Below are 18,294 nucleotides of genomic sequence, written 5' to 3' on the forward strand. Positions count from 1 at the left end.
CTCACCCCAGGTGCGCACGGACAGAGCGCGGACCTCGCCCAATAGAACAGCAGAAGAAAGAGGAGTCCAGCGTCCAGAAACTCGGAGGAAAATATTTATTCACCAGATGGTCATGACAGGAACACAGGGTACAGTGACGCGTTTCGGCTTTACAACGAAGCCTTAGTCATACACGTGTCATAGTGTATGACTAAGGCTTCGTTGTAAAGCCGAAACGCGTCACTGTACCCTGTGTTCCTGTCATGACCATCTGGTGAATAAATATTTTCCTCCGAGTTTCTGGACGCTGGACTCCTCTTTCTTCTGAGGCTCGGTGTAGTGTATATGTAGGTGTAAAATATGTATAGGATCGGTGTAGTATATAATGTATATAGGCTCGGTGTAGTATATATGTAGGTATATAATATATATAGGCTCGGTGTAGTATATAATGTATATAGGCTCGGTGTAGTATATAATGTATATAGGCTCGGTGTAGTATATAATGTATATAGGCTCGGTGTAGTATATATGTAGGTGTATAATGTATATAGGCTCGGTGTAGTATATAATGTATATAGGCTCGGTGTAATATATATGTAGGTGTATAATGTATATAGGCTCGGTGTAGTATATATGTAGGTGTAGAATGTATATAGGCCTGGTGTAGTATATATGTAGGTATATAATGTATATAGGCCTGGTGTAGTATATATGTAGGTATATAATGTATATAGGCCTGCTGTAGTATATAATGTATATAGGCTCGGTGTAGGATATACGAAGGTGTATAATGTGTATATATATAGGCTCAGTGTAGTATATAATGTATATAGGCTCGGTGTAGTATATAATGTATATAGGCTCGGTGTAGTATATATGTAGGTGTATAATGTATATAGGCTCAGTGTAGTATATAATGTATATAGGCTCGGTGTAGTATATAATGTATATAGGCTCGGTGTAGTATATATGTAGGTGTATAATGTATATAGGCTCAGTGTAGTGTATAATGTATATAGGCTCGGTGTAGTATATATGTAGGTGTATAATGTATATAGACTCGGTGTAGTATATAATGTATATAGGCTCGGTGTAGTATGTAATGTATATAGGCTCGGTGTAGTTTATATGTAGGTATATAATGTATATAGGCTCAGTGTAGTATATAATGTATATAGGCTCGGTGTAGTATGTAATGTATATAGGCTTGGTGTAGTATATAATGTATATAGGCTCGGTGTAGTTTATATGTAGGTATATAATGTATATAGGCTCGGTGTAGTATATAATGTATATAGGCTCGGTGTAGTATATAATGTATATAGGCTTGGTGTAGTATATATGTAGGTATATAATGTATATAGGCTCGGTGTAGTATATATGTAGGTGTATAATGTATATAGGCTCGGTTTAGTATATAATGTATATAGGCTCGGTGTAGTATATAATGTATATAGGCTCGGTGTTGTATATATGTAGGTGTATAATGTATATAGACTCGGTGTAGTATATAATGTATATAGGCTCGGTGTAGTATATAATGTATATAGGCTCGGTGTAGTATATATGTAGGTATATAATGTATATAGGCTCGGTGTAGTATATATGTAGGTGTATAATGTATATAGGCTCGGTGTAGTATATAATGTATATAGGCTCGGTGTAGTATATATGTAGGTATATAATGTATATAGGCTCGGTGTAGTATATATGTAGGTGTATAATGTATATAGGCTCGGTTTAGTATATAATGTATATAGGCTCGGTGTAGTATATATGTAGGTATATAATGTATATAGGCTCGGTGTAGTATATAATGTATATAGGCTCAGTGTAGTATATATGTAGGTGTATAATGTATATAGGCTCGGGGTAGTATATATGTAGGTGTATAATGTATATAGGCTCGGTGTAGTATATAATGTATATAGGCTCGGTGTAGTATATATGCAGGTGTATAATGTATATAGGCTCGGTGTAGTATATATGTAGGTGTATAATGTATATATGCTCGGTGTAGTATATATGTAGGTATATAATGTATATAGGCTCGGTGTAGTATATATGTAGGTGTATAATGTATATAGGCTCGGTGTAGTATATAATGTATATATGCTCGGTGTAGTATATATGTAGGTATATAATGTATATAGGCCTGGTGTAGTATATATGTAGGTGTATAATGTATATAGGCTCGGTGTAGTATATAATGTATATAGGCTCGGTGTAGTATATATGTAGGTATATAATGTATATAGGCCTGGTGTAGTATATATGTAGGTGTATAATGTATATAGACTCGGTGTAGTATATAATGTATATAGGCTTGGTGTAGTATATATGTAGGTGTATAATGTATATAGGCTCGGTGTAGTATATAATGTATATAGGCTCGGTGTAGTATATATGTAGGTATATAATATATATAGAGGCTCGGTGTAGTATATGATGTATATAGGCTCGGTGTAGTATATATGTAGGTATATAATGTATATAGGCTCGGTGTAGTATATATGTAGGTATATAATGTATATAGGCTCGGTGGAGTATATATGTAGGTATATAATGTATATAGGCTCGGTGTAGTTTATATGTAGGTGTATAATGTATATAGGCTCGGTGTAGTATATATGTAGGTGTATAATGTATATAGACTCGGTGTAGTATATAATGTATATAGGCTCGGTGTAGTATATATGTAGGTGTATAATGTATATAGACTCGGTGTAGTATATAATGTATATAGGCTCGGTGGAGTATATATGTAGGTATATAATGTATATAGGCTCGGTGTAGTATATAATGTATATAGGCCTGGTGTAGTATATAATGTATATAGGCTCGGTGTAGTATATAATGTATATAGGCTCGGTGTAATATATATGTAGGTATATAATGTATATAGGCTCGGTGTAGTATATATGTAGGTGTATAATGTATATAGGCTCGGTGTAGTATATATGTAGGTGTATAATGTATATAGACTCGGTGTAGTATATAATGTATATAGGCTCGGTGTAGTATATATGTAGGTATATAATGTATATAGGCTCGGTGTAGTATATATATAGGTGTATAATGTATATAGACTCGGAGTAGTATATAATGTATATAGGCTCGGTGTAGTATATATGTAGGTGTATAATGTATATAGGCTCGGTGTAGTATATAATGTATATAGGCTCGGTGTAGTATATATGTAGGTATATAATGTATATAGGCTCGGTGTAGTATATATGTAGGTGTATAATGTATATAGGCTCAGTTTAGTATATAATGTATATAGGCTCGGTGAAGTATATATGTAGGTGTATAATGTATATAGACTCGGTGTAGTAAATAATGTATATAGGCTCGGTGTAGTATATATGTAGGTGTATAATGTATATAGGCTCGGTGTAGTATATATGTAGGTGTAGAATGTATATAGGCCTGGTGCAGTATATATGTAGGTATATAATGTATATAGGCCTGGTGTAGTATATATGTAGGTATATAATGTATATAGGCCTGGTGTAGTATATAATGTATATAGGCTCGGTGTAGTATATAATGTATATAGGCTCGGTGTAATATATATGTAGGTATATAATGTATATAGGCTCGGTGTAGTATATATGTAGGTATATAATGTATATAGGCTCGGTGTAGTATATATGTAGGTGTATAATGTATATAGGCTCGGTGTAGTATATAATGTATATATGCTCGGTGTAGTATATATGTAGGTATATAATGTATATAGGCTCGGTGTAGTTTATATGTAGGTGTATAATGTATATAGGCTCGGTGTAGTATATATGTAGGTGTATAATGTATATAGACTCGGTGTAGTATATAATGTATATAGGCTCGGTGTAGTATGTAATGTATATAGGCTAGGTGTAGTATATATGTAGGTGTATAATGTATATAGGCTCAGTGTAGTATATATGTAGGTGTATAATGTATATAGGCTCGGTGTAGTATGTAATGTATATAGGCTAGGTGTAGTATATATGTAGGTGTATAATGTATATAGGCTCGGTGTAGTATATAATGTATATATGCTCGGTGTAGTATATATGTAGGTATATAATGTATATAGGCTCGGTGTAGTTTATATGTAGGTGTATAATGTATATAGGCTCGGTGTAGTATATATGTAGGTGTATAATGTATATAGGCTCGGTGTAGTATGTAATGTATATAGGCTAGGTGTAGTATATATGTAGGTGTATAATGTATATAGGCTCGGTGTAGTATATAATGTATATAGGCTCGGTGTAGTATATATGTAGGTGTATAATGTATATAGGCTCGGTGTAGTATATAATGTATATAGGCTCGGTGTAGTATATATGTAGGTATATAATGTATATAGGTTCGGTGTAGTGTGTGTGTGTATATATATATGTATATGTACATGTACATATATGTACCTCCCATATCTTATATAATGCGTGTTGCTCTGACAGGGGTCGGGGGCCGGGGTTCGCCCTTCTGCTTCTCCTCCTCCGGTGGCTCCAGGTTCCGGCACGGTACGCAGATTTGTTGGCGGCCTGCAGCTTCACACCACGGACCTGGATGATGTGGAGAACAGTGGTCGCCTTGTAAAGCGTCCTGCCCCCCCTCCTCCGCAGTCCTCCATGCACCTGTCTGCCTCCCCCCCGCACCAGACTGCCTCCCCCAATATCACCATGATGAGAAGGAGCGCTCCGCCCGCGCCCACCCTCCCCTCCAGGGCGTCTCCTATTCAGCCAACATGGATGCATCTGCCCTCTCCTGCAGCTCCGCCTCCAGTGCCACCGCCATCTCCTCGCCCACCACCGCCCTTCTCTGATGAGCTAAGAAACTACAGAGGAAGAAGAGCGCTCAGGTCCTCCAACCCCGAACCGGCTTATCCCCCCAGCCCCAAGGTCAGTGCTGCGTGTACAGGATGGGGGGGGGGGGGGCAGAAGAGCCGATCAGGACGTAGCAAGGCCATCAGTAGTAACAAAGCGTTAATGACAGGGCAGTCGTGTGTGGACTCTGGAGAGAAAAATTTCCCAAAAGTGTGAGGAATGTGTGTGTGTCACGTGAAGAGTGTGAGGGGTGTGTGTGTCACGTGAAGAGTGTGAGGGGTGTGTGTGTCACGTGAAGAGTGTGAGGGGTGTGTGTGTCACGTGAAGAGTGTGAGGAATGTGTGTGTGTCACGTGAAGAGTGTGAGGAATGTGTGTGTCACGTGAGGAGTGTGAGGAATGTGTGTGTCACGTGAGGAGTGTGTGTGTCACGTGAAGAGTGTGAGGGGTGTGTGTGTCACGTGAAGAGTGTGAGGGGTGTGTGTGTCACGTGAAGAGTGTGAGGGGTGTGTGTGTCACGTGAAGAGTGTGAGGGGTGTGTGTGTCACGTGAAGAGTGTGAGGGGTGTGTGTGTCACGTGAAGAGTGTGAGGGGTGTGTGTGTCACGTGAAGAGTGTGAGGGGTGTGTGTGTCACGTGAAGAGTGTGAGGGGTGTGTGTGTCACGTGAAGAGTGTGAGGGGTGTGTGTGTCACGTGAAGAGTGTGAGGGGTGTGTGTGTCACGTGAAGAGTGTGAGGAATGTGTGTGTCACGTGAAGTGTGTGAGGAGTGTGTGTGTGTGTGTCACGTGAAGAGTGTGAGGAGTGTGTGTGTCACGTGAGGAGTGTGTGTGTCACGTGAGGAGTGTGTGTGTCACGTGAGGAGTGTGTGTGTGTGTCACGTGAAGTGTGTGAGGAGTGTGTGTGTCACGTGAAGAGTGTGAGGAGTGTGTGTGTCACGTGAAGAGTGTGAGGAGTGTGTGTGTCACGTGAAGAGTGTGAGGAATGTGTGTGTCACGTGAAGAGTGTGAGGAATGTGTGTGTCACGTGAAGAGTGTGAGGAATGTGTGTGTCACGTGAAGAGTGTGAGGAATGTGTGTGTCACGTGAAGAGTGTGAGGAGTGTGTGTGTGTCGTGTGAGGAGTGTGTGCGTCACGTGAAGGGTGTGTGTGTGTGTGTGTCACGTGAAGGGTGTGTGTGTCACGTGAAGAGTGAGGAGTGTGTGTGTCACGTGAAGAGTGAGGAGTGTGTGTGTCTCGTGAAGAGTGAGGAGTGTGTGTCACGTGAAGGGTGTGTGTGTTTGTGTGTGTGTCACGTGAAAGGGGGGGGGTGTGTGTGTGTGTCACGTGAAAGGGGGGGTGTGTGTGTGTCACGTGAAAGGGGGGTGTGTGTGTGTGTCACGTGAGGGGTGTGTGTGTTTGTGTGTGTCACGTGAAAGGGGGGGGTGTGTGTGTGTCACGTGAGGGGTGTGTGTGTGTGTGTCACGTGAAGGGGGTGTGTGTGTGTGTGTCACGTGAGGGGGGTGTGTGTGTGTGTGTGTCACGTGAGGGGTGTGTGTGTGTCACGTGAGGGGTGCGTGTTTGTGTGTCACGTGAGGGGTGTGTTTGTGTGTCACGTGAGGGGTGTGTGTGTGTGTGTGTCACGTGAGGGGGGGGTGTGTGTGTGTGTGTCACGTGAGGGGGGGGTGTGTGTGTCGTGTGTGTGTGTCACGTGAGGGGGGTGTGTCACGTGTGTGTGTGTGTGTGTCACGTGAGGGGGGTGTGTGTGTCACGTGAGGGGTGTGTGTATGTGTCATGTGAGGGGGTGTGTGTGTGTGTGTGTGTCACGTGAGGGGTGTGTGTCACGTAGGGGTGGGTGTGTGTGTGTGTGTGTGTGTCACGTGAGGGGGGGGTGTCACGTGAGGGGTGGGTGTGTGTCACGTGAGGGGGGTGTTTGGGTGTGTGTGTGTGTCACGTGAGGGGTGTGTGTGTGTGTCACGTGAGGGGTGTGTGTGTGTGTCACGTGAGGGGGGTGTTGGTGTGTCACGTGAGGGGTGTGTGTGTGTGTGTGTCACGTGAGGGGGGTGTGTGTGTCACATGAGGGGTGCGTGCGTGTGTGTGTGTGTCACGTGGGGGTGCGTGTGTGTGTGTCACGTGGGGGTGCGTGTGTGTGTGTCACGTGAGGGGTGCGTGTTTGTGTGTCACGTGAGGGGTGCGTGTTTGTGTGTCACGTGAGGGGTGTGTTTGTGTGTCACGTGAGGGGTGTGTGTGTGTGTGTGTCACGTGAGGGGTGCGTGTTTGTGTGTCACATGAGGGGTGTGTGTCACGTAGGGGTGTGTGTGTGTGTGTGTGTGTCACGTGAGGGGTGGGTGTGTGTGTGTGTGTCACGTGAGGGGGGGGGTGTCACGTGAGGGGGGTGTTTGGGTGTGTGTGTGTGTCACAAGTGTGTGGTGCAGGGATGTGTGTGTTACGTTCTGCTGATTTGTGTATCTCCGCAGGTCGTCAGAAACCCGTCAAATGTCAGTAAGATCTCCTCCTCCTCTAGCAATCCTCTGGTATGTGGGGGCAGGCAGCCATGTTGTGGGGGGAGGGCAGCCATGATGTGGAGGGGCTCTGGTTTGCAGTGTGTGGGGGCAGGCAGCCATGTTGTGGGGGGGGGCTCTGGTTTCCAGTGTGGGGGGGCAGGCGGCCATGTTATGGGGGGGGGGCTCTGGTTTGCATTGTGTGGGGGCAGGCAGCCATGTTGTGGGGGGGCTCTGGTTTGCAGTGTGGGGGGGGCAGGCAGCCATGTTGTGGGGGGGGGGGGCTCTGGTTTGCAGTGTGGGGGGGCAGGCAGCCATGTTGTGGGGGGGGCTCTGGTTTGCAGTGTGGGGGGGCAGGCAGCCATGTTGTGGGGGGGGCTCTGGTTTCCATTGTGAGGGGGCAGGCAGCCATGTTGTGGGGGGGCTCTAGTTTGCAGTGTGGGGGGGGCAGGCAGCCATGTTGTGGGGGGGGGGGCTCTGGTTTGCAGTGTGGGGGGGCAGGCAGCCATGATGTGGGGGGGGGCTCTGGTTTGCAGTGTGGGGGGGGGCAGGTAGCCATGTTATGGGGGGGGGGGGGGCTCTGGTTCGCATTGTCAGGGGGCAGGCAGCCATGTTGTGGGGGGCTCTGGTTTGTGGTGTGTGTGGGGGCAGGCAGCCATGTTGTGGGGGGGGGGCTCTGGTTTGCAGTGTGTGGGGGTAGGCAGCCATGTTGTGGGGGGGCTCTGGTTTGCAGTGTGGGGGGGCAGGCAGCCATGATGTGGGGGGGGGGCTCTGGTTTGCAGTGTGGGGGGGCAGACAGCCATGATGTGGGGGGGGGCTATGGTTTGTGGTGTGTGTGGGGGCAGGCAGCCATGTTGTGGGGGGGCTCTGGTTTGCAGTGTGAGGGGGCAGGCAGCCATGTTGTGGGGGGGCACTCTGGTTTGTGGTGTGTGTGTGGGGGCAGGCAGCCATGTTGTGGGGGGGGGGCTCTGGTTTGCAGTGTGGGGGGGCAGACAGCCATGATGTGGGGGGGGGCTATGGTTTGTGGTGTGTGTGGGGGCAGGCAGCCATGTGGTGGGGGGCTCTGGTTTGCAGTGTGAGGGGGCAGGCAGCCATGTTGTGGGGGGCTCTGGTTTGCAGTGTGAGGGGGCAGGCAGCCATGTTGTGGGGGGGCACTCTGGTTTGTGGTGTGTGTGGGGGCAGGCAGCCATGTGGTGGGGGGCTCTGGTTTGCAGTGTGTGGGGGCAGGCAGCCATGTTGTGGGGGGGGGCTCTGGTTTGTGGTGTGTGTGTGGGGGCAGGCAGCCATGTTGTGGGGGACCTTTGGCCATGTTGGGGGCTCCAGTTTGTGGAAGGCGATTGGCCATGTAGTTAGAATTTTCGGTTTGTGGGGTCTTTGGTTTGCAGTGTGTGTGTGGGATGGTGGCCATGTTGTGGGGGGCTCCCATTTGTGGGGTGGTCTCTCTGGGAGAGTTCACACCTTTTTTCTTTGTTGCTGTCTGGACCACAGCAGATGGCTCCGAGTCCTCCCACCCAGCGCCGGCCGGCCGTGCCCATCCCCTCCAAACCTGTCATGTTACCTCCTGACGCCAACTTCATCCTCAGACCGGCTGTGAAGGCGGAGCCTCTGGTGAGTCCCTGCAGCACATGGGACAGGTATCCTCATTAATGGAGTGCAGGAGGCGGAGCCATCTCCCATCCGGTTTTGTAGATACAATCCTCTTGGTGCAAATCTGCGAACTGAAAATAAACACCAGGGGCCGCCACCGATGATCATACAGGAAAAGCAGGGGGGGGGCAGATGGGGGGGCTCTCTAAAGACACAAGTGGGGGTGGGAGTCTTCGATTTCCATAGACACAGGTGGGGGAGGGTGGGGGTCTCCATAGACACAGTTGGGGGTCTCCATAGACACAAGTGGGGTGGAAAAGGCAGGGGTCTCCATAGACACAGGTGGAATGGGGATGGCAGGGGTCTCTATATAGGAGATCTGCAGCATATAACAGCCCCGGCAGCGTGTCCCATATACCCCTAAATACTAGTACTACAGCGCCTTCCATAAGTATTCACCCCCTTGGTCTTTTCTACATTGTGTTCTGGTATATCCACTGAGTTACATTTATTTTATTTGGATTTTATGTATTGAACCAACACAGAATAGTCCATTATATAGAAGGGGGGAATATTACATGTATTTCACATTTATTGAGTGCAGATGTGTTTACCCTTTACTGAGACACCTTACAAAAATCCGGTGCCACGTATCACCTTCACAAGTCATATGATCAGTAAATAGGCTCTATCTGTCTGCTATGTAATCTCAGTACAAAAACCCCCGGTTCTGTGAAGGCCTCAGAGTTTGTTACAGAGCATTACTGAACAAACAGCAGCATGAAGACCAAGGAGCTCACCAAACAGGTCAGGGATAAAGACAAGCTCACCAAACATGTTAGGGATAAAGATGAAAGAGCTCACCAAACAGGTCAGGGATAAAGACCAAGGAGCTCACCAAACAGGTCAGGGATAAAGACCAAGGAGCTCACCAAACAGGTCAGGGATAAAGACAAGCTCACCAAACATGTTAGGGATAAAGATGAAAGCTCACCAAACAGGTCAGGGATAAAGACCAAGGAGCTCACCAAACTGGTCAGGGATAAAGACCAAGGAGCTCACCAAACAGGTCAGGGATAAAGACCAAGAAGCTATCAAACCGGTTAGGGATAAAGACCAAGGAGCTCACCAAACCGGTCAGGGATAGACCAAGGAGCTCACCAAACCGGTCAAGGATAAAGACCAAGGAGCTCACTAAACAGGTCATGGGTAAATTATGTACAAAATATCTTTAAGCTCTAAACATCTCACAGAGCCCTGTAAAATCCATCATCAGGTAATGGAAAAAATATACTGCAACAACAAACCTACCAGGACAAGGCTGTTCAACCAAACTGACAAAATGGGCAAGGAGAACATTATCATTGGAGCCACTAAGAGGCCCGGGGTGACTGAAGGAGCTGAAAATCAGCAGCTGAGATCCATATGGAAGAGTGAACAGAAGACGTGACCACAAGGAATCCGGACAATCCATGTGGTCAAAACTGCGGGAAAGATGGAGCCAAAACCAGGACAATCCCTGAAGAACATCTGATGCCTGGGCCAAAGCTTCATCAGTCAGGAGGACAATTACCCTAAACACAGCACTATAATAGAACGGATTATTTCAAAGTATTGTATGTCCTAAAATGTCATAGTCCAGAGAATCTATAGAAGCCATGAAGATACCTGATCAGACGTCTATAGAAGCCATGAAGACACCTGATCACAGACTTCTATAGAAGACATGAAGACACCTGATCACAGACTTCTATAGAAGACATGAAGACACCTGATCACAGACTTCTATAGAAGACATGAAGACACCTGATCAGACATCTATAGAAGCCATGAAGACACCTGATCACAGACTTCTATAGAAGACATGAAGATACCTGATCACAGACATCTATAGAAGACATGAAGATACCTGATCACAGACTTCTATAGAAGACATGAAGACACCTGATCACAGACTTCTATAGAAGACATGAAGACACCTGATCACAGACTTCTATAGAAGACATGAAGACACCTGATCACAGACGTCTATAGAAGACATGAAGATACCTGATGACAGAGGTCTATAGAAGACATGAAGATACCTGATCACAGACGTCTATAGAAGCCATGAAGACACCTGATCACAGACGTCTATAGAAGACATGAAGACACCTGATCACAGACGTCTATAGAAGACATGAAGATACCTGATCACAGACGTCTATAGAAGACATGAAGATACCTGATCACAGACATCTATAGTAGATACCTGATCACAGACGTCTATAGAAGACATGAAGATACCTGATCACAGACGTCTATAGAAGACATGAAGATACCTGATCACAGACGTCTATAGAAGACATGAAGATACCTGATCACAGACATCTATAGTAGATACCTGATCACAGACGTCTATAGAAGACATGAAGATACCTGATCACAGACGTCTATAGAAGACATGAAGACACCTGATCAGACGTCTATTGAAGACATGAAGATACCTGATCACAGACGTCTATAGAAGACATGAAGATACCTGATCACAGACGTCTATAGAAGACATGAAGACACCTGATCACAGACGTCTATAGAAGACATGAAGACACCTGATCACAGACGTCTATAGAAGACCTGAAGATCTGATCAGATGTCTATAGAAGACATGAAGACACCTGATCACAGACGTCTATAGAAAACATGAAGACACCTGATCACAGACATCTATAGAAGACATGAAGACACCTGATCACAGACGTCTATAGAAGACATGAAGATACCTGATCACAGACGTCTATAGAAGACATGAAGACACCTGATCACAGACGTCTATAGAAGACATGAAGACACCTGATCACAGACGTCTACAGAAGACATGAAGATACCTGATCACAGACGTCTATAGAAAACATGAAGACACCTGATCACAGACGTCTATAGAAGACATGAAGATACCTGATCACAGACGTCTATAGAAGACATGAAGACACCTGATCACAGACGTCTATAGAAGACATGTAGATACCTGATCACAGACGTCTATAGAAGACATGAAGATACCTGATCACAGACGTCTATAGAAGACATGAAGACACCTGATCACAGACATCTATAGAAGACATGAAGATACCTGATCACAGACGTCTATAGAAAACATGAAGACACCTGATCACAGACGTCTATAGAAGACATGAAGACACCTGATCACAGACGTCTATAGAAGACATGAAGATACCTGATCACAGACGTCTATAGAAGACATGAAGACACCTGATCAGATGTCTATAGAAGACATGAAGATACCTGATCACAGACATCTATAGAAGACATGAAGATACCTGATCACAGATGTCTATAGAAGACATGAAGATACCTGATCACAGATGTCTATAGAAGACATGAAGACACCTGATCACAGACATCTATAGAAGACATGAAGATACCTGATCACAGACGTCTATAGAAGACATGAAGATACCTGATCACAGACGTCTATAGAAGACATGAAGATACCTGATCACAGATGTCTATAGAAGACATGAAGATACCTGATCACAGACGTCTATAGAAGACCTGAAGACACCTGATCACAGACGTCTCCATCCAATCTGAGCGTCTGCTCTTCTACCAAGAACAGAGAAACATTTCTATCTAGAAAGACCAGCTGGAATGGTAGGGAGAGGGTCTACCAAGTACTGACTCAAGGAGGTGAATACTTCCCCCCCCCCCCCCCCTCTCCCTCCACACTGACTCCAGTCTCCTTTCCCCCAATAACCCAGGGTCAGCTAACTACAGACTCCTCCCACTCAGTAATCTAGGGTTAGCAGTGCTGTAATACTCTTTAATAGTCTCTGATAATGTTTCTGTTCTGCAGCCACAAGAGATGCTGAAGCGAATGGTCGTCTACAACTCATCCTTCCGATCCAACAAGAGACAAGTAACCTCTGGGTGCTGTGACCCTTCACCCCTGTATCCTCTGGGTGCTGTGACCCTCACCCCTGTATCCTCTGGGTTTGGGTGCTGGGACCCTTCACCCCTGTATCCTGTGGATACTGGGACCCTTCACCCCTGTATCCTGTGGGTACTGGGACCCTTCACCCCTGTATCCTGTGGGTACTGGGACCCTTCACCCCTGTATCCTGTGGGTACTGGGACCCTTCACCGCTGTAACCTGTGGGTACTGGGACCCTTCACCGCTGTATCCTCTGGTTGCAGGGACCCTTCACCCCTGTATCCTCTGGTTGCAGGGACCTTTCACCCCTGTATCCTCTGGTTGCAGGGACCCTTCACCCCTGTATCCTCTGGTTGCAGGGACCCTTCACCCCTGTATCCTCTGGTTGCAGGGACCCTTCACCCCTGTATCCTCTGGGTGCTGGGACCCTTCACCCCTGTATCCTCTGGGTGCTGGGACCCTTCACCCCTGTATCCTCTGGGTGCTGGGACCCTTCACCCCTGTATCCTCTGGTTGCTGGGACCCTTCACCCCTGTATCCTCTGGGTGCTGGGACCCTTCACCCCTGTATCCTCTGGGTGCTGGGACCCTTCACCCCTGTATCCTGTGGGTGCTGGGACCCTTCACCCCTGTATCCTTTGGGTGCGGTGACCTTTCACCCTGATATCTGGGTGCTTTGATGACCCTTCACCCTGATATCTGGGTGCTTTGATGACCCTTCACCCCTGGTATCCTCTGGGTGCTTTGATGACCCTTCACCCCTGAGTGTTGTAAACTTTCAACCCCGAGTCCTTATTACTCAGGATTTTGGCATTCTTTAGTTGCAGATAATTAAGCTATTTTGGGGAGACCGGAGCCCCCAGCGACCAATCAGAGATCAGCTTTCATTTCTGACTGCACTGGTATGGTGAACTGTGGACTCTGATTGGCTGCGGTGGGTGATGGTTATAAAAGGTGCCCCTCCATTATTTCTGTGGTGTTCCAGCTTCTGGCTATCAGGTGGTTGACGTTCCGCACTAACAGCACTTTTGTCTCTTTATTGAGGGATTCCAGAAGTACGTAGAGGACTTTGACCCCTACACAATGGTGAGTGCCAGAGACCCCCAATATAGTGCCCCCTGTCCTCGGGCTGTGGCGCTGACCCGTGTCCCCCCCCCCCCCTGTCCTCGGCCTGTGGCGCTGACCCCCCCCCCCTGTCCTCGGCCTGTGGCGCTGCCCCCTCCCCCCTCCTTGGGCTGTGGTGCTGAACCCCCTTCCGTCCTCGGGCTGTGGCGCTGTGACCCCGCCCCCCCCTGTCCTCGGCCTGTGGCGCTGACCCCCCCCCCCCGTCCTCGGCCTGTGGTGCTGACCCCCCCCCCCCCCCCCTGTCCTCGGCCTGTGGCGCTGCCCCCTTGGGCTGTGGCGCTGACCCCCCCCCCCCCTTCCTTGGGCTGTGGCGCTGACCCCCACCCCCCCGTCCTCGGCCTGTGGCGCTGCCCCCTCCTTGGGCTTTGGCGCTGACCCCCCCCCCCCACCCCTGTCCTCGGGCTGTGGCCTTATTGTATTGTTGTAGTCTCTCATATTTCCACTGTTTTGTTTATTCCTCTCCTCATTCTCAGTTCACTGCGGAGCAGATCGCAGGAAAGGACGTCCGGCAGCTACGAATAAAAAAGGTGAAATGAGGAACCTGTGATGTCCGGTGTATATTGTGTGTTGGGTCAAGATGTCCGGTGTATATTGTGTGTGCGGGGTCAGGATGTCCGGTGTATATTGTGTGCGGGGTCAGGATGTCCGGTGTATATTGTGTGGGCGGGGTCAGGATGTCCGGTGTATATTGTGTGTTGGGTCAAGATGTCCGGTGTATATTGTGTGTGCGGGGTCATGATGTCCGGTGTATATTGTGTGTGCGGGGTCAGGATGTCCGGTGTATATTGTGTGCGGGGTCAGGATGTCCGGTGTATATTGTGTGCGGGGTCAGGATGTCCGGTGTATATTGTGTGCGGGGTCAGGATGTCCGGTGTATATTGTGTGTGCGGGGTCAGGATGTCCGGTGTATATTGTGTGCGGGGTCAGGATGTCCGGGGTATTGTGTGTGCGGGGTCAGGATGTCCGGTGTATATTGTGTGTGCGGGGTCAGGATGTCCGGTGTATATTGTGTGCGGGGTCAGGATGTCCGGGGTATTGTGTGTGCGGGGTCAGGATGTCCGGTGTATATTGTGTGTGCGGGGTCAGGATGTCCGGTGTATATTGTGTGTGCGGGGTCAGGATGTCCGGTGTATATTGTGTGTGCGGGGTCAGGATGTCCGGGGTATTGTGTGTGCGGGGTCAGGATGTCCTGTGTATATTGTGTGCGGGGTCAGGATGTCCGGGGTATTGTGTGTGCGGGGTCAGGATGTCCGGTGTATATTGTGTGCGGGGTCAGGATGTCCGGTGTATATTGTGTGCGGGGTCAGGATGTCCGGTGTATATTGTGTGCGGGGTCAGGATGTCCGGTGTATATTGTGTGTGCGGGGTCAGGATGTCCGGTGTATATTGTGTGTGCGGGGTCAGGATGTCCGGTGTATATTGTGTGTGCGGGGTCAGGATGTCCGGTGTATATTGTGTGTGCGGGGTCAGGATGTCCGGTGTATATTGTGTGTGCGGGGTCAGGATGTCCGGTGTATATTGTGTGCGGGGTCAGGATGTCCGGTGTATATTGTGTGTGCGGGGTCAGGATGTCCGGTGTATATTGTGTGCGGGGTCAGGATGTCCGGTGTATATTGTGTGTGCGGGGTCAGGATGTCCGGTGTATATTGTGTGTTGGGTCAAGATGTCCGGGGTATATTGTGTGTGCGGGGTCAGGATGTCCGGTGTATATTGTGTGTGCGGGGTCAGGATGTCCGGTGTATATTGTGTGTGCGGGGTCAGGATGTCCGGGGTATATTGTGTGCGGGGTCAGGATGTCCGGTGTATATTGTGTGTTGGGTCAAGATGTCCGGGGTATATTGTGTGTGCGGGGTCAGGATGTCCGGGGTATATTGTGTGTGCAGGGTCAGGATGTCCGGTGTATATTGTGTGCGGGGTCAGGATGTCCGGTGTATATTGTGTGCGGGGTCAGGATGTCCGGTGTATATTGTGTGTGCGGGGTCAGGATGTCCGGTGTATATTGTGTGTGCGGGGTCAGCATGTCCGGTGTATATTGTGTGTGCGGGGTCAGGATGTCCGGTGTATATTGTGTGTGCGGGGTCAGGATGTCCGGTGTATATTGTGTGTGCGGGGTCAGGATGTCCGGTGTATATTGTGTGTTGGGTCAAGATGTCCGGGGTATATTGTGTGTGCGGGGTCAGGATGTCCGGGGTATATTGTGTGTGCAGGGTCAGGATGTCCGGTGTATATTGTGTGCGGGGTCAGGATGTCCGGTGTATATTGTGTGCGGGGTCAGGATGTCCGGTGTATATTGTGTGTGCGGGGTCAGGATGTCCGGGGTATTGTGTGTGCGGGGTCAGGATGTCCGGTGTATATTGTGTGCGGGGTCAGGATGTCCGGTGTATATTGTGTGTGCGGGGTCAGGATGTCCGGTGTATATTGTGTGTGCGGGGTCAGGATGTCCGGTGTATATTGTGTGTGCGGGGTCAGGATGTCCGGTGTATATTGTGTGTGCGGGGTCAGGATGTCCGGTGTATATTGTGTGCGGGGTCAGGATGTCCGGTGTATATTGTGTGTGCGGGGTCAGGATGTCCGGGGTATATTGTGTGCGGGGTCAGGATGTCCGGGGTATTGTGTGTGCGGGGTCAGGATGTCCGGGGTATTGTGTGTGCGGGGTCAGGATGTCCGGTGTATTGTGTGTGCGGGGTCAGGATGTCCGGTGTATATTGTGTGTGCGGGGTCAGGATGTCCGGTGTATTGTGTGTGCGGGGTCAGGATGTCCGGGTATTGTGTGTGCGGGGTCAGGATGTCCGGTGTATTGTGTGTGCGGGGTCAGGATGTCCGGTGTATATTGTGTGTGCGGGGTCAGGATGTCCGGTGTATATTGTGTGTGCGGGGTCAGGATGTCCGGTGTATATTGTGTGTGCGGGGTCAGGATGTCCGGTGTATATTGTGTGTGCGGGGTCAGGATGTCCGGTGTATATTGTGTGTGCGGGGTCAGGATGTCCGGTGTATATTGTGTGTGCGGGGTCAGGATGTCCGGTGTATATTGTGTGTGCGGGGTCAGGATGTCCGGTGTATATTGTGTGCGGGGTCAGGATGTCCGGGGTATATTGTGTGCGGGGTCAGGATGTCCGGTGTATATTGTGTGTGCAGGGTCAGGATGTCCGGTGTATATTGTGTGCGGGGTCAGGATGTCCGGTGTATTGTGTGTGCGGGGTCAGGATGTCCGGTGTATATTGTGTGTGCGGGGTCAGGATGTCCGGTGTATTGTGTGTGCGGGGTCAGGATGTCCGGTGTATATTGTGTGTGCGGGGTCAGGATGTCCGGTGTATATTGTGTGCGGGGTCAGGATGTCCGGTGTATATTGTGTGTGCGGGGTCAGGATGTCCGGGTATTGTGTGTGCGGGGTCAGGATGTCCGGGGTATTGTGTGTGCGGGGTCAGGATGTCCGGTGTATATTGTGTGTGCGGGGTCAGGATGTCCGGTGTATATTGTGTGTGCGGGGTCAGGATGTCCGGTGTATATTGTGTGTGCGGGGTCAGGATGTCCGGTGTATATTGTGTGTGCGGGGTCAGGATGTCCGGTGTATTGTGTGTGCGGGGTCAGGATGTCCGGTGTATATTGTGTGTGCGGGGTCAGGATGTCCGGGGTATTGTGTGTGCGGGGTCAGGATGTCCGGTGTATATTGTGTGTGCGGGGTCAGGATGTCCGGTGTATATTGTGTGTGCGGGGTCAGGATGTCCGGTGTATTGTGTGTGCGGGGTCAGGATGTCCGGTGTATATTGTGTGTGCGGGGTCAGGATGTCCGGGGTATTGTGTGTGCGGGGTCAGGATGTCCGGTGTATATTGTGTGCGGGGTCAGGATGTCCGGGTATTGTGTGTGCGGGGTCAGGATGTCCGGGTATTGTGTGTGCGGGGTCAGGATGTCCGGTGTATATTGTGTGTGCGGGGTCAGGATGTCCGGTGTATATTGTGTGCGGGGTCAGGATGTCCGGTGTATTGTGTGTGCGGGGTCAGGATGTCCGGGGTATATTGTGTGTGCGGGGTCAGGATGTCCGGTGTATATTGTGTGCGGGGTCAGGATGTCCGGTGTATATTGTGTGCGGGGTCAGGATGTCCGGGGTATATTGTGTGTGCGGGGTCAGGATGTCCGGTGTATATTGTGTGCGGGGTCAGGATGTCCGGGGTATATTGTGTGTGCGGGGTCAGGATGTCCGGTGTATATTGTGTGTGCGGGGTCAGGATGTCCGGTGTATATTGTGTGTGCGGGGTCAGGATGTCCGGGGTATATTGTGTGTGCGGGGTCAGGATGTCCGGTGTATATTGTGTGTGCGGGGTCAGGATGTCCGGTGTATATTGTGTGTGCGGGGTCAGGATGTCCGGTGTA

The 18,294-nt window shown here is 48.9% G+C and overlaps 1 protein-coding gene and 1 long non-coding RNA gene across 2 annotated transcripts in view; both read left to right on the forward strand.

Annotated features, from left to right (window-relative positions):
* LOC130350978 (harmonin-like) overlaps positions 1-18,294 on the forward strand; it is a 52,803-nt gene that overhangs the window by 17,823 nt on the left and 16,686 nt on the right. Inside the window, exons 5-10 of the mRNA XM_056554903.1 lie at positions 4,440-4,880; positions 7,257-7,313; positions 8,769-8,888; positions 12,724-12,786; positions 13,845-13,886; positions 14,399-14,452. Of these exons, the coding sequence (XP_056410878.1) occupies positions 4,440-4,880; positions 7,257-7,313; positions 8,769-8,888; positions 12,724-12,786; positions 13,845-13,886; positions 14,399-14,452 (777 nt within the window). The remainder of the gene's footprint in view (positions 1-4,439; positions 4,881-7,256; positions 7,314-8,768; positions 8,889-12,723; positions 12,787-13,844; positions 13,887-14,398; positions 14,453-18,294) is intronic.
* On the forward strand, positions 9,153-10,697 carry LOC130350979 (uncharacterized). Its single transcript, XR_008887764.1, has 2 exons — positions 9,153-9,738; positions 9,937-10,697. It is a non-coding gene; the product is annotated as an uncharacterized LOC130350979 (long non-coding RNA).

This window comes from Hyla sarda, unplaced genomic scaffold (assembly GCF_029499605.1).
Source record: "Hyla sarda isolate aHylSar1 unplaced genomic scaffold, aHylSar1.hap1 scaffold_958, whole genome shotgun sequence".
NCBI classification, from domain to species: Eukaryota; Metazoa; Chordata; class Amphibia; order Anura; family Hylidae; genus Hyla; species Hyla sarda.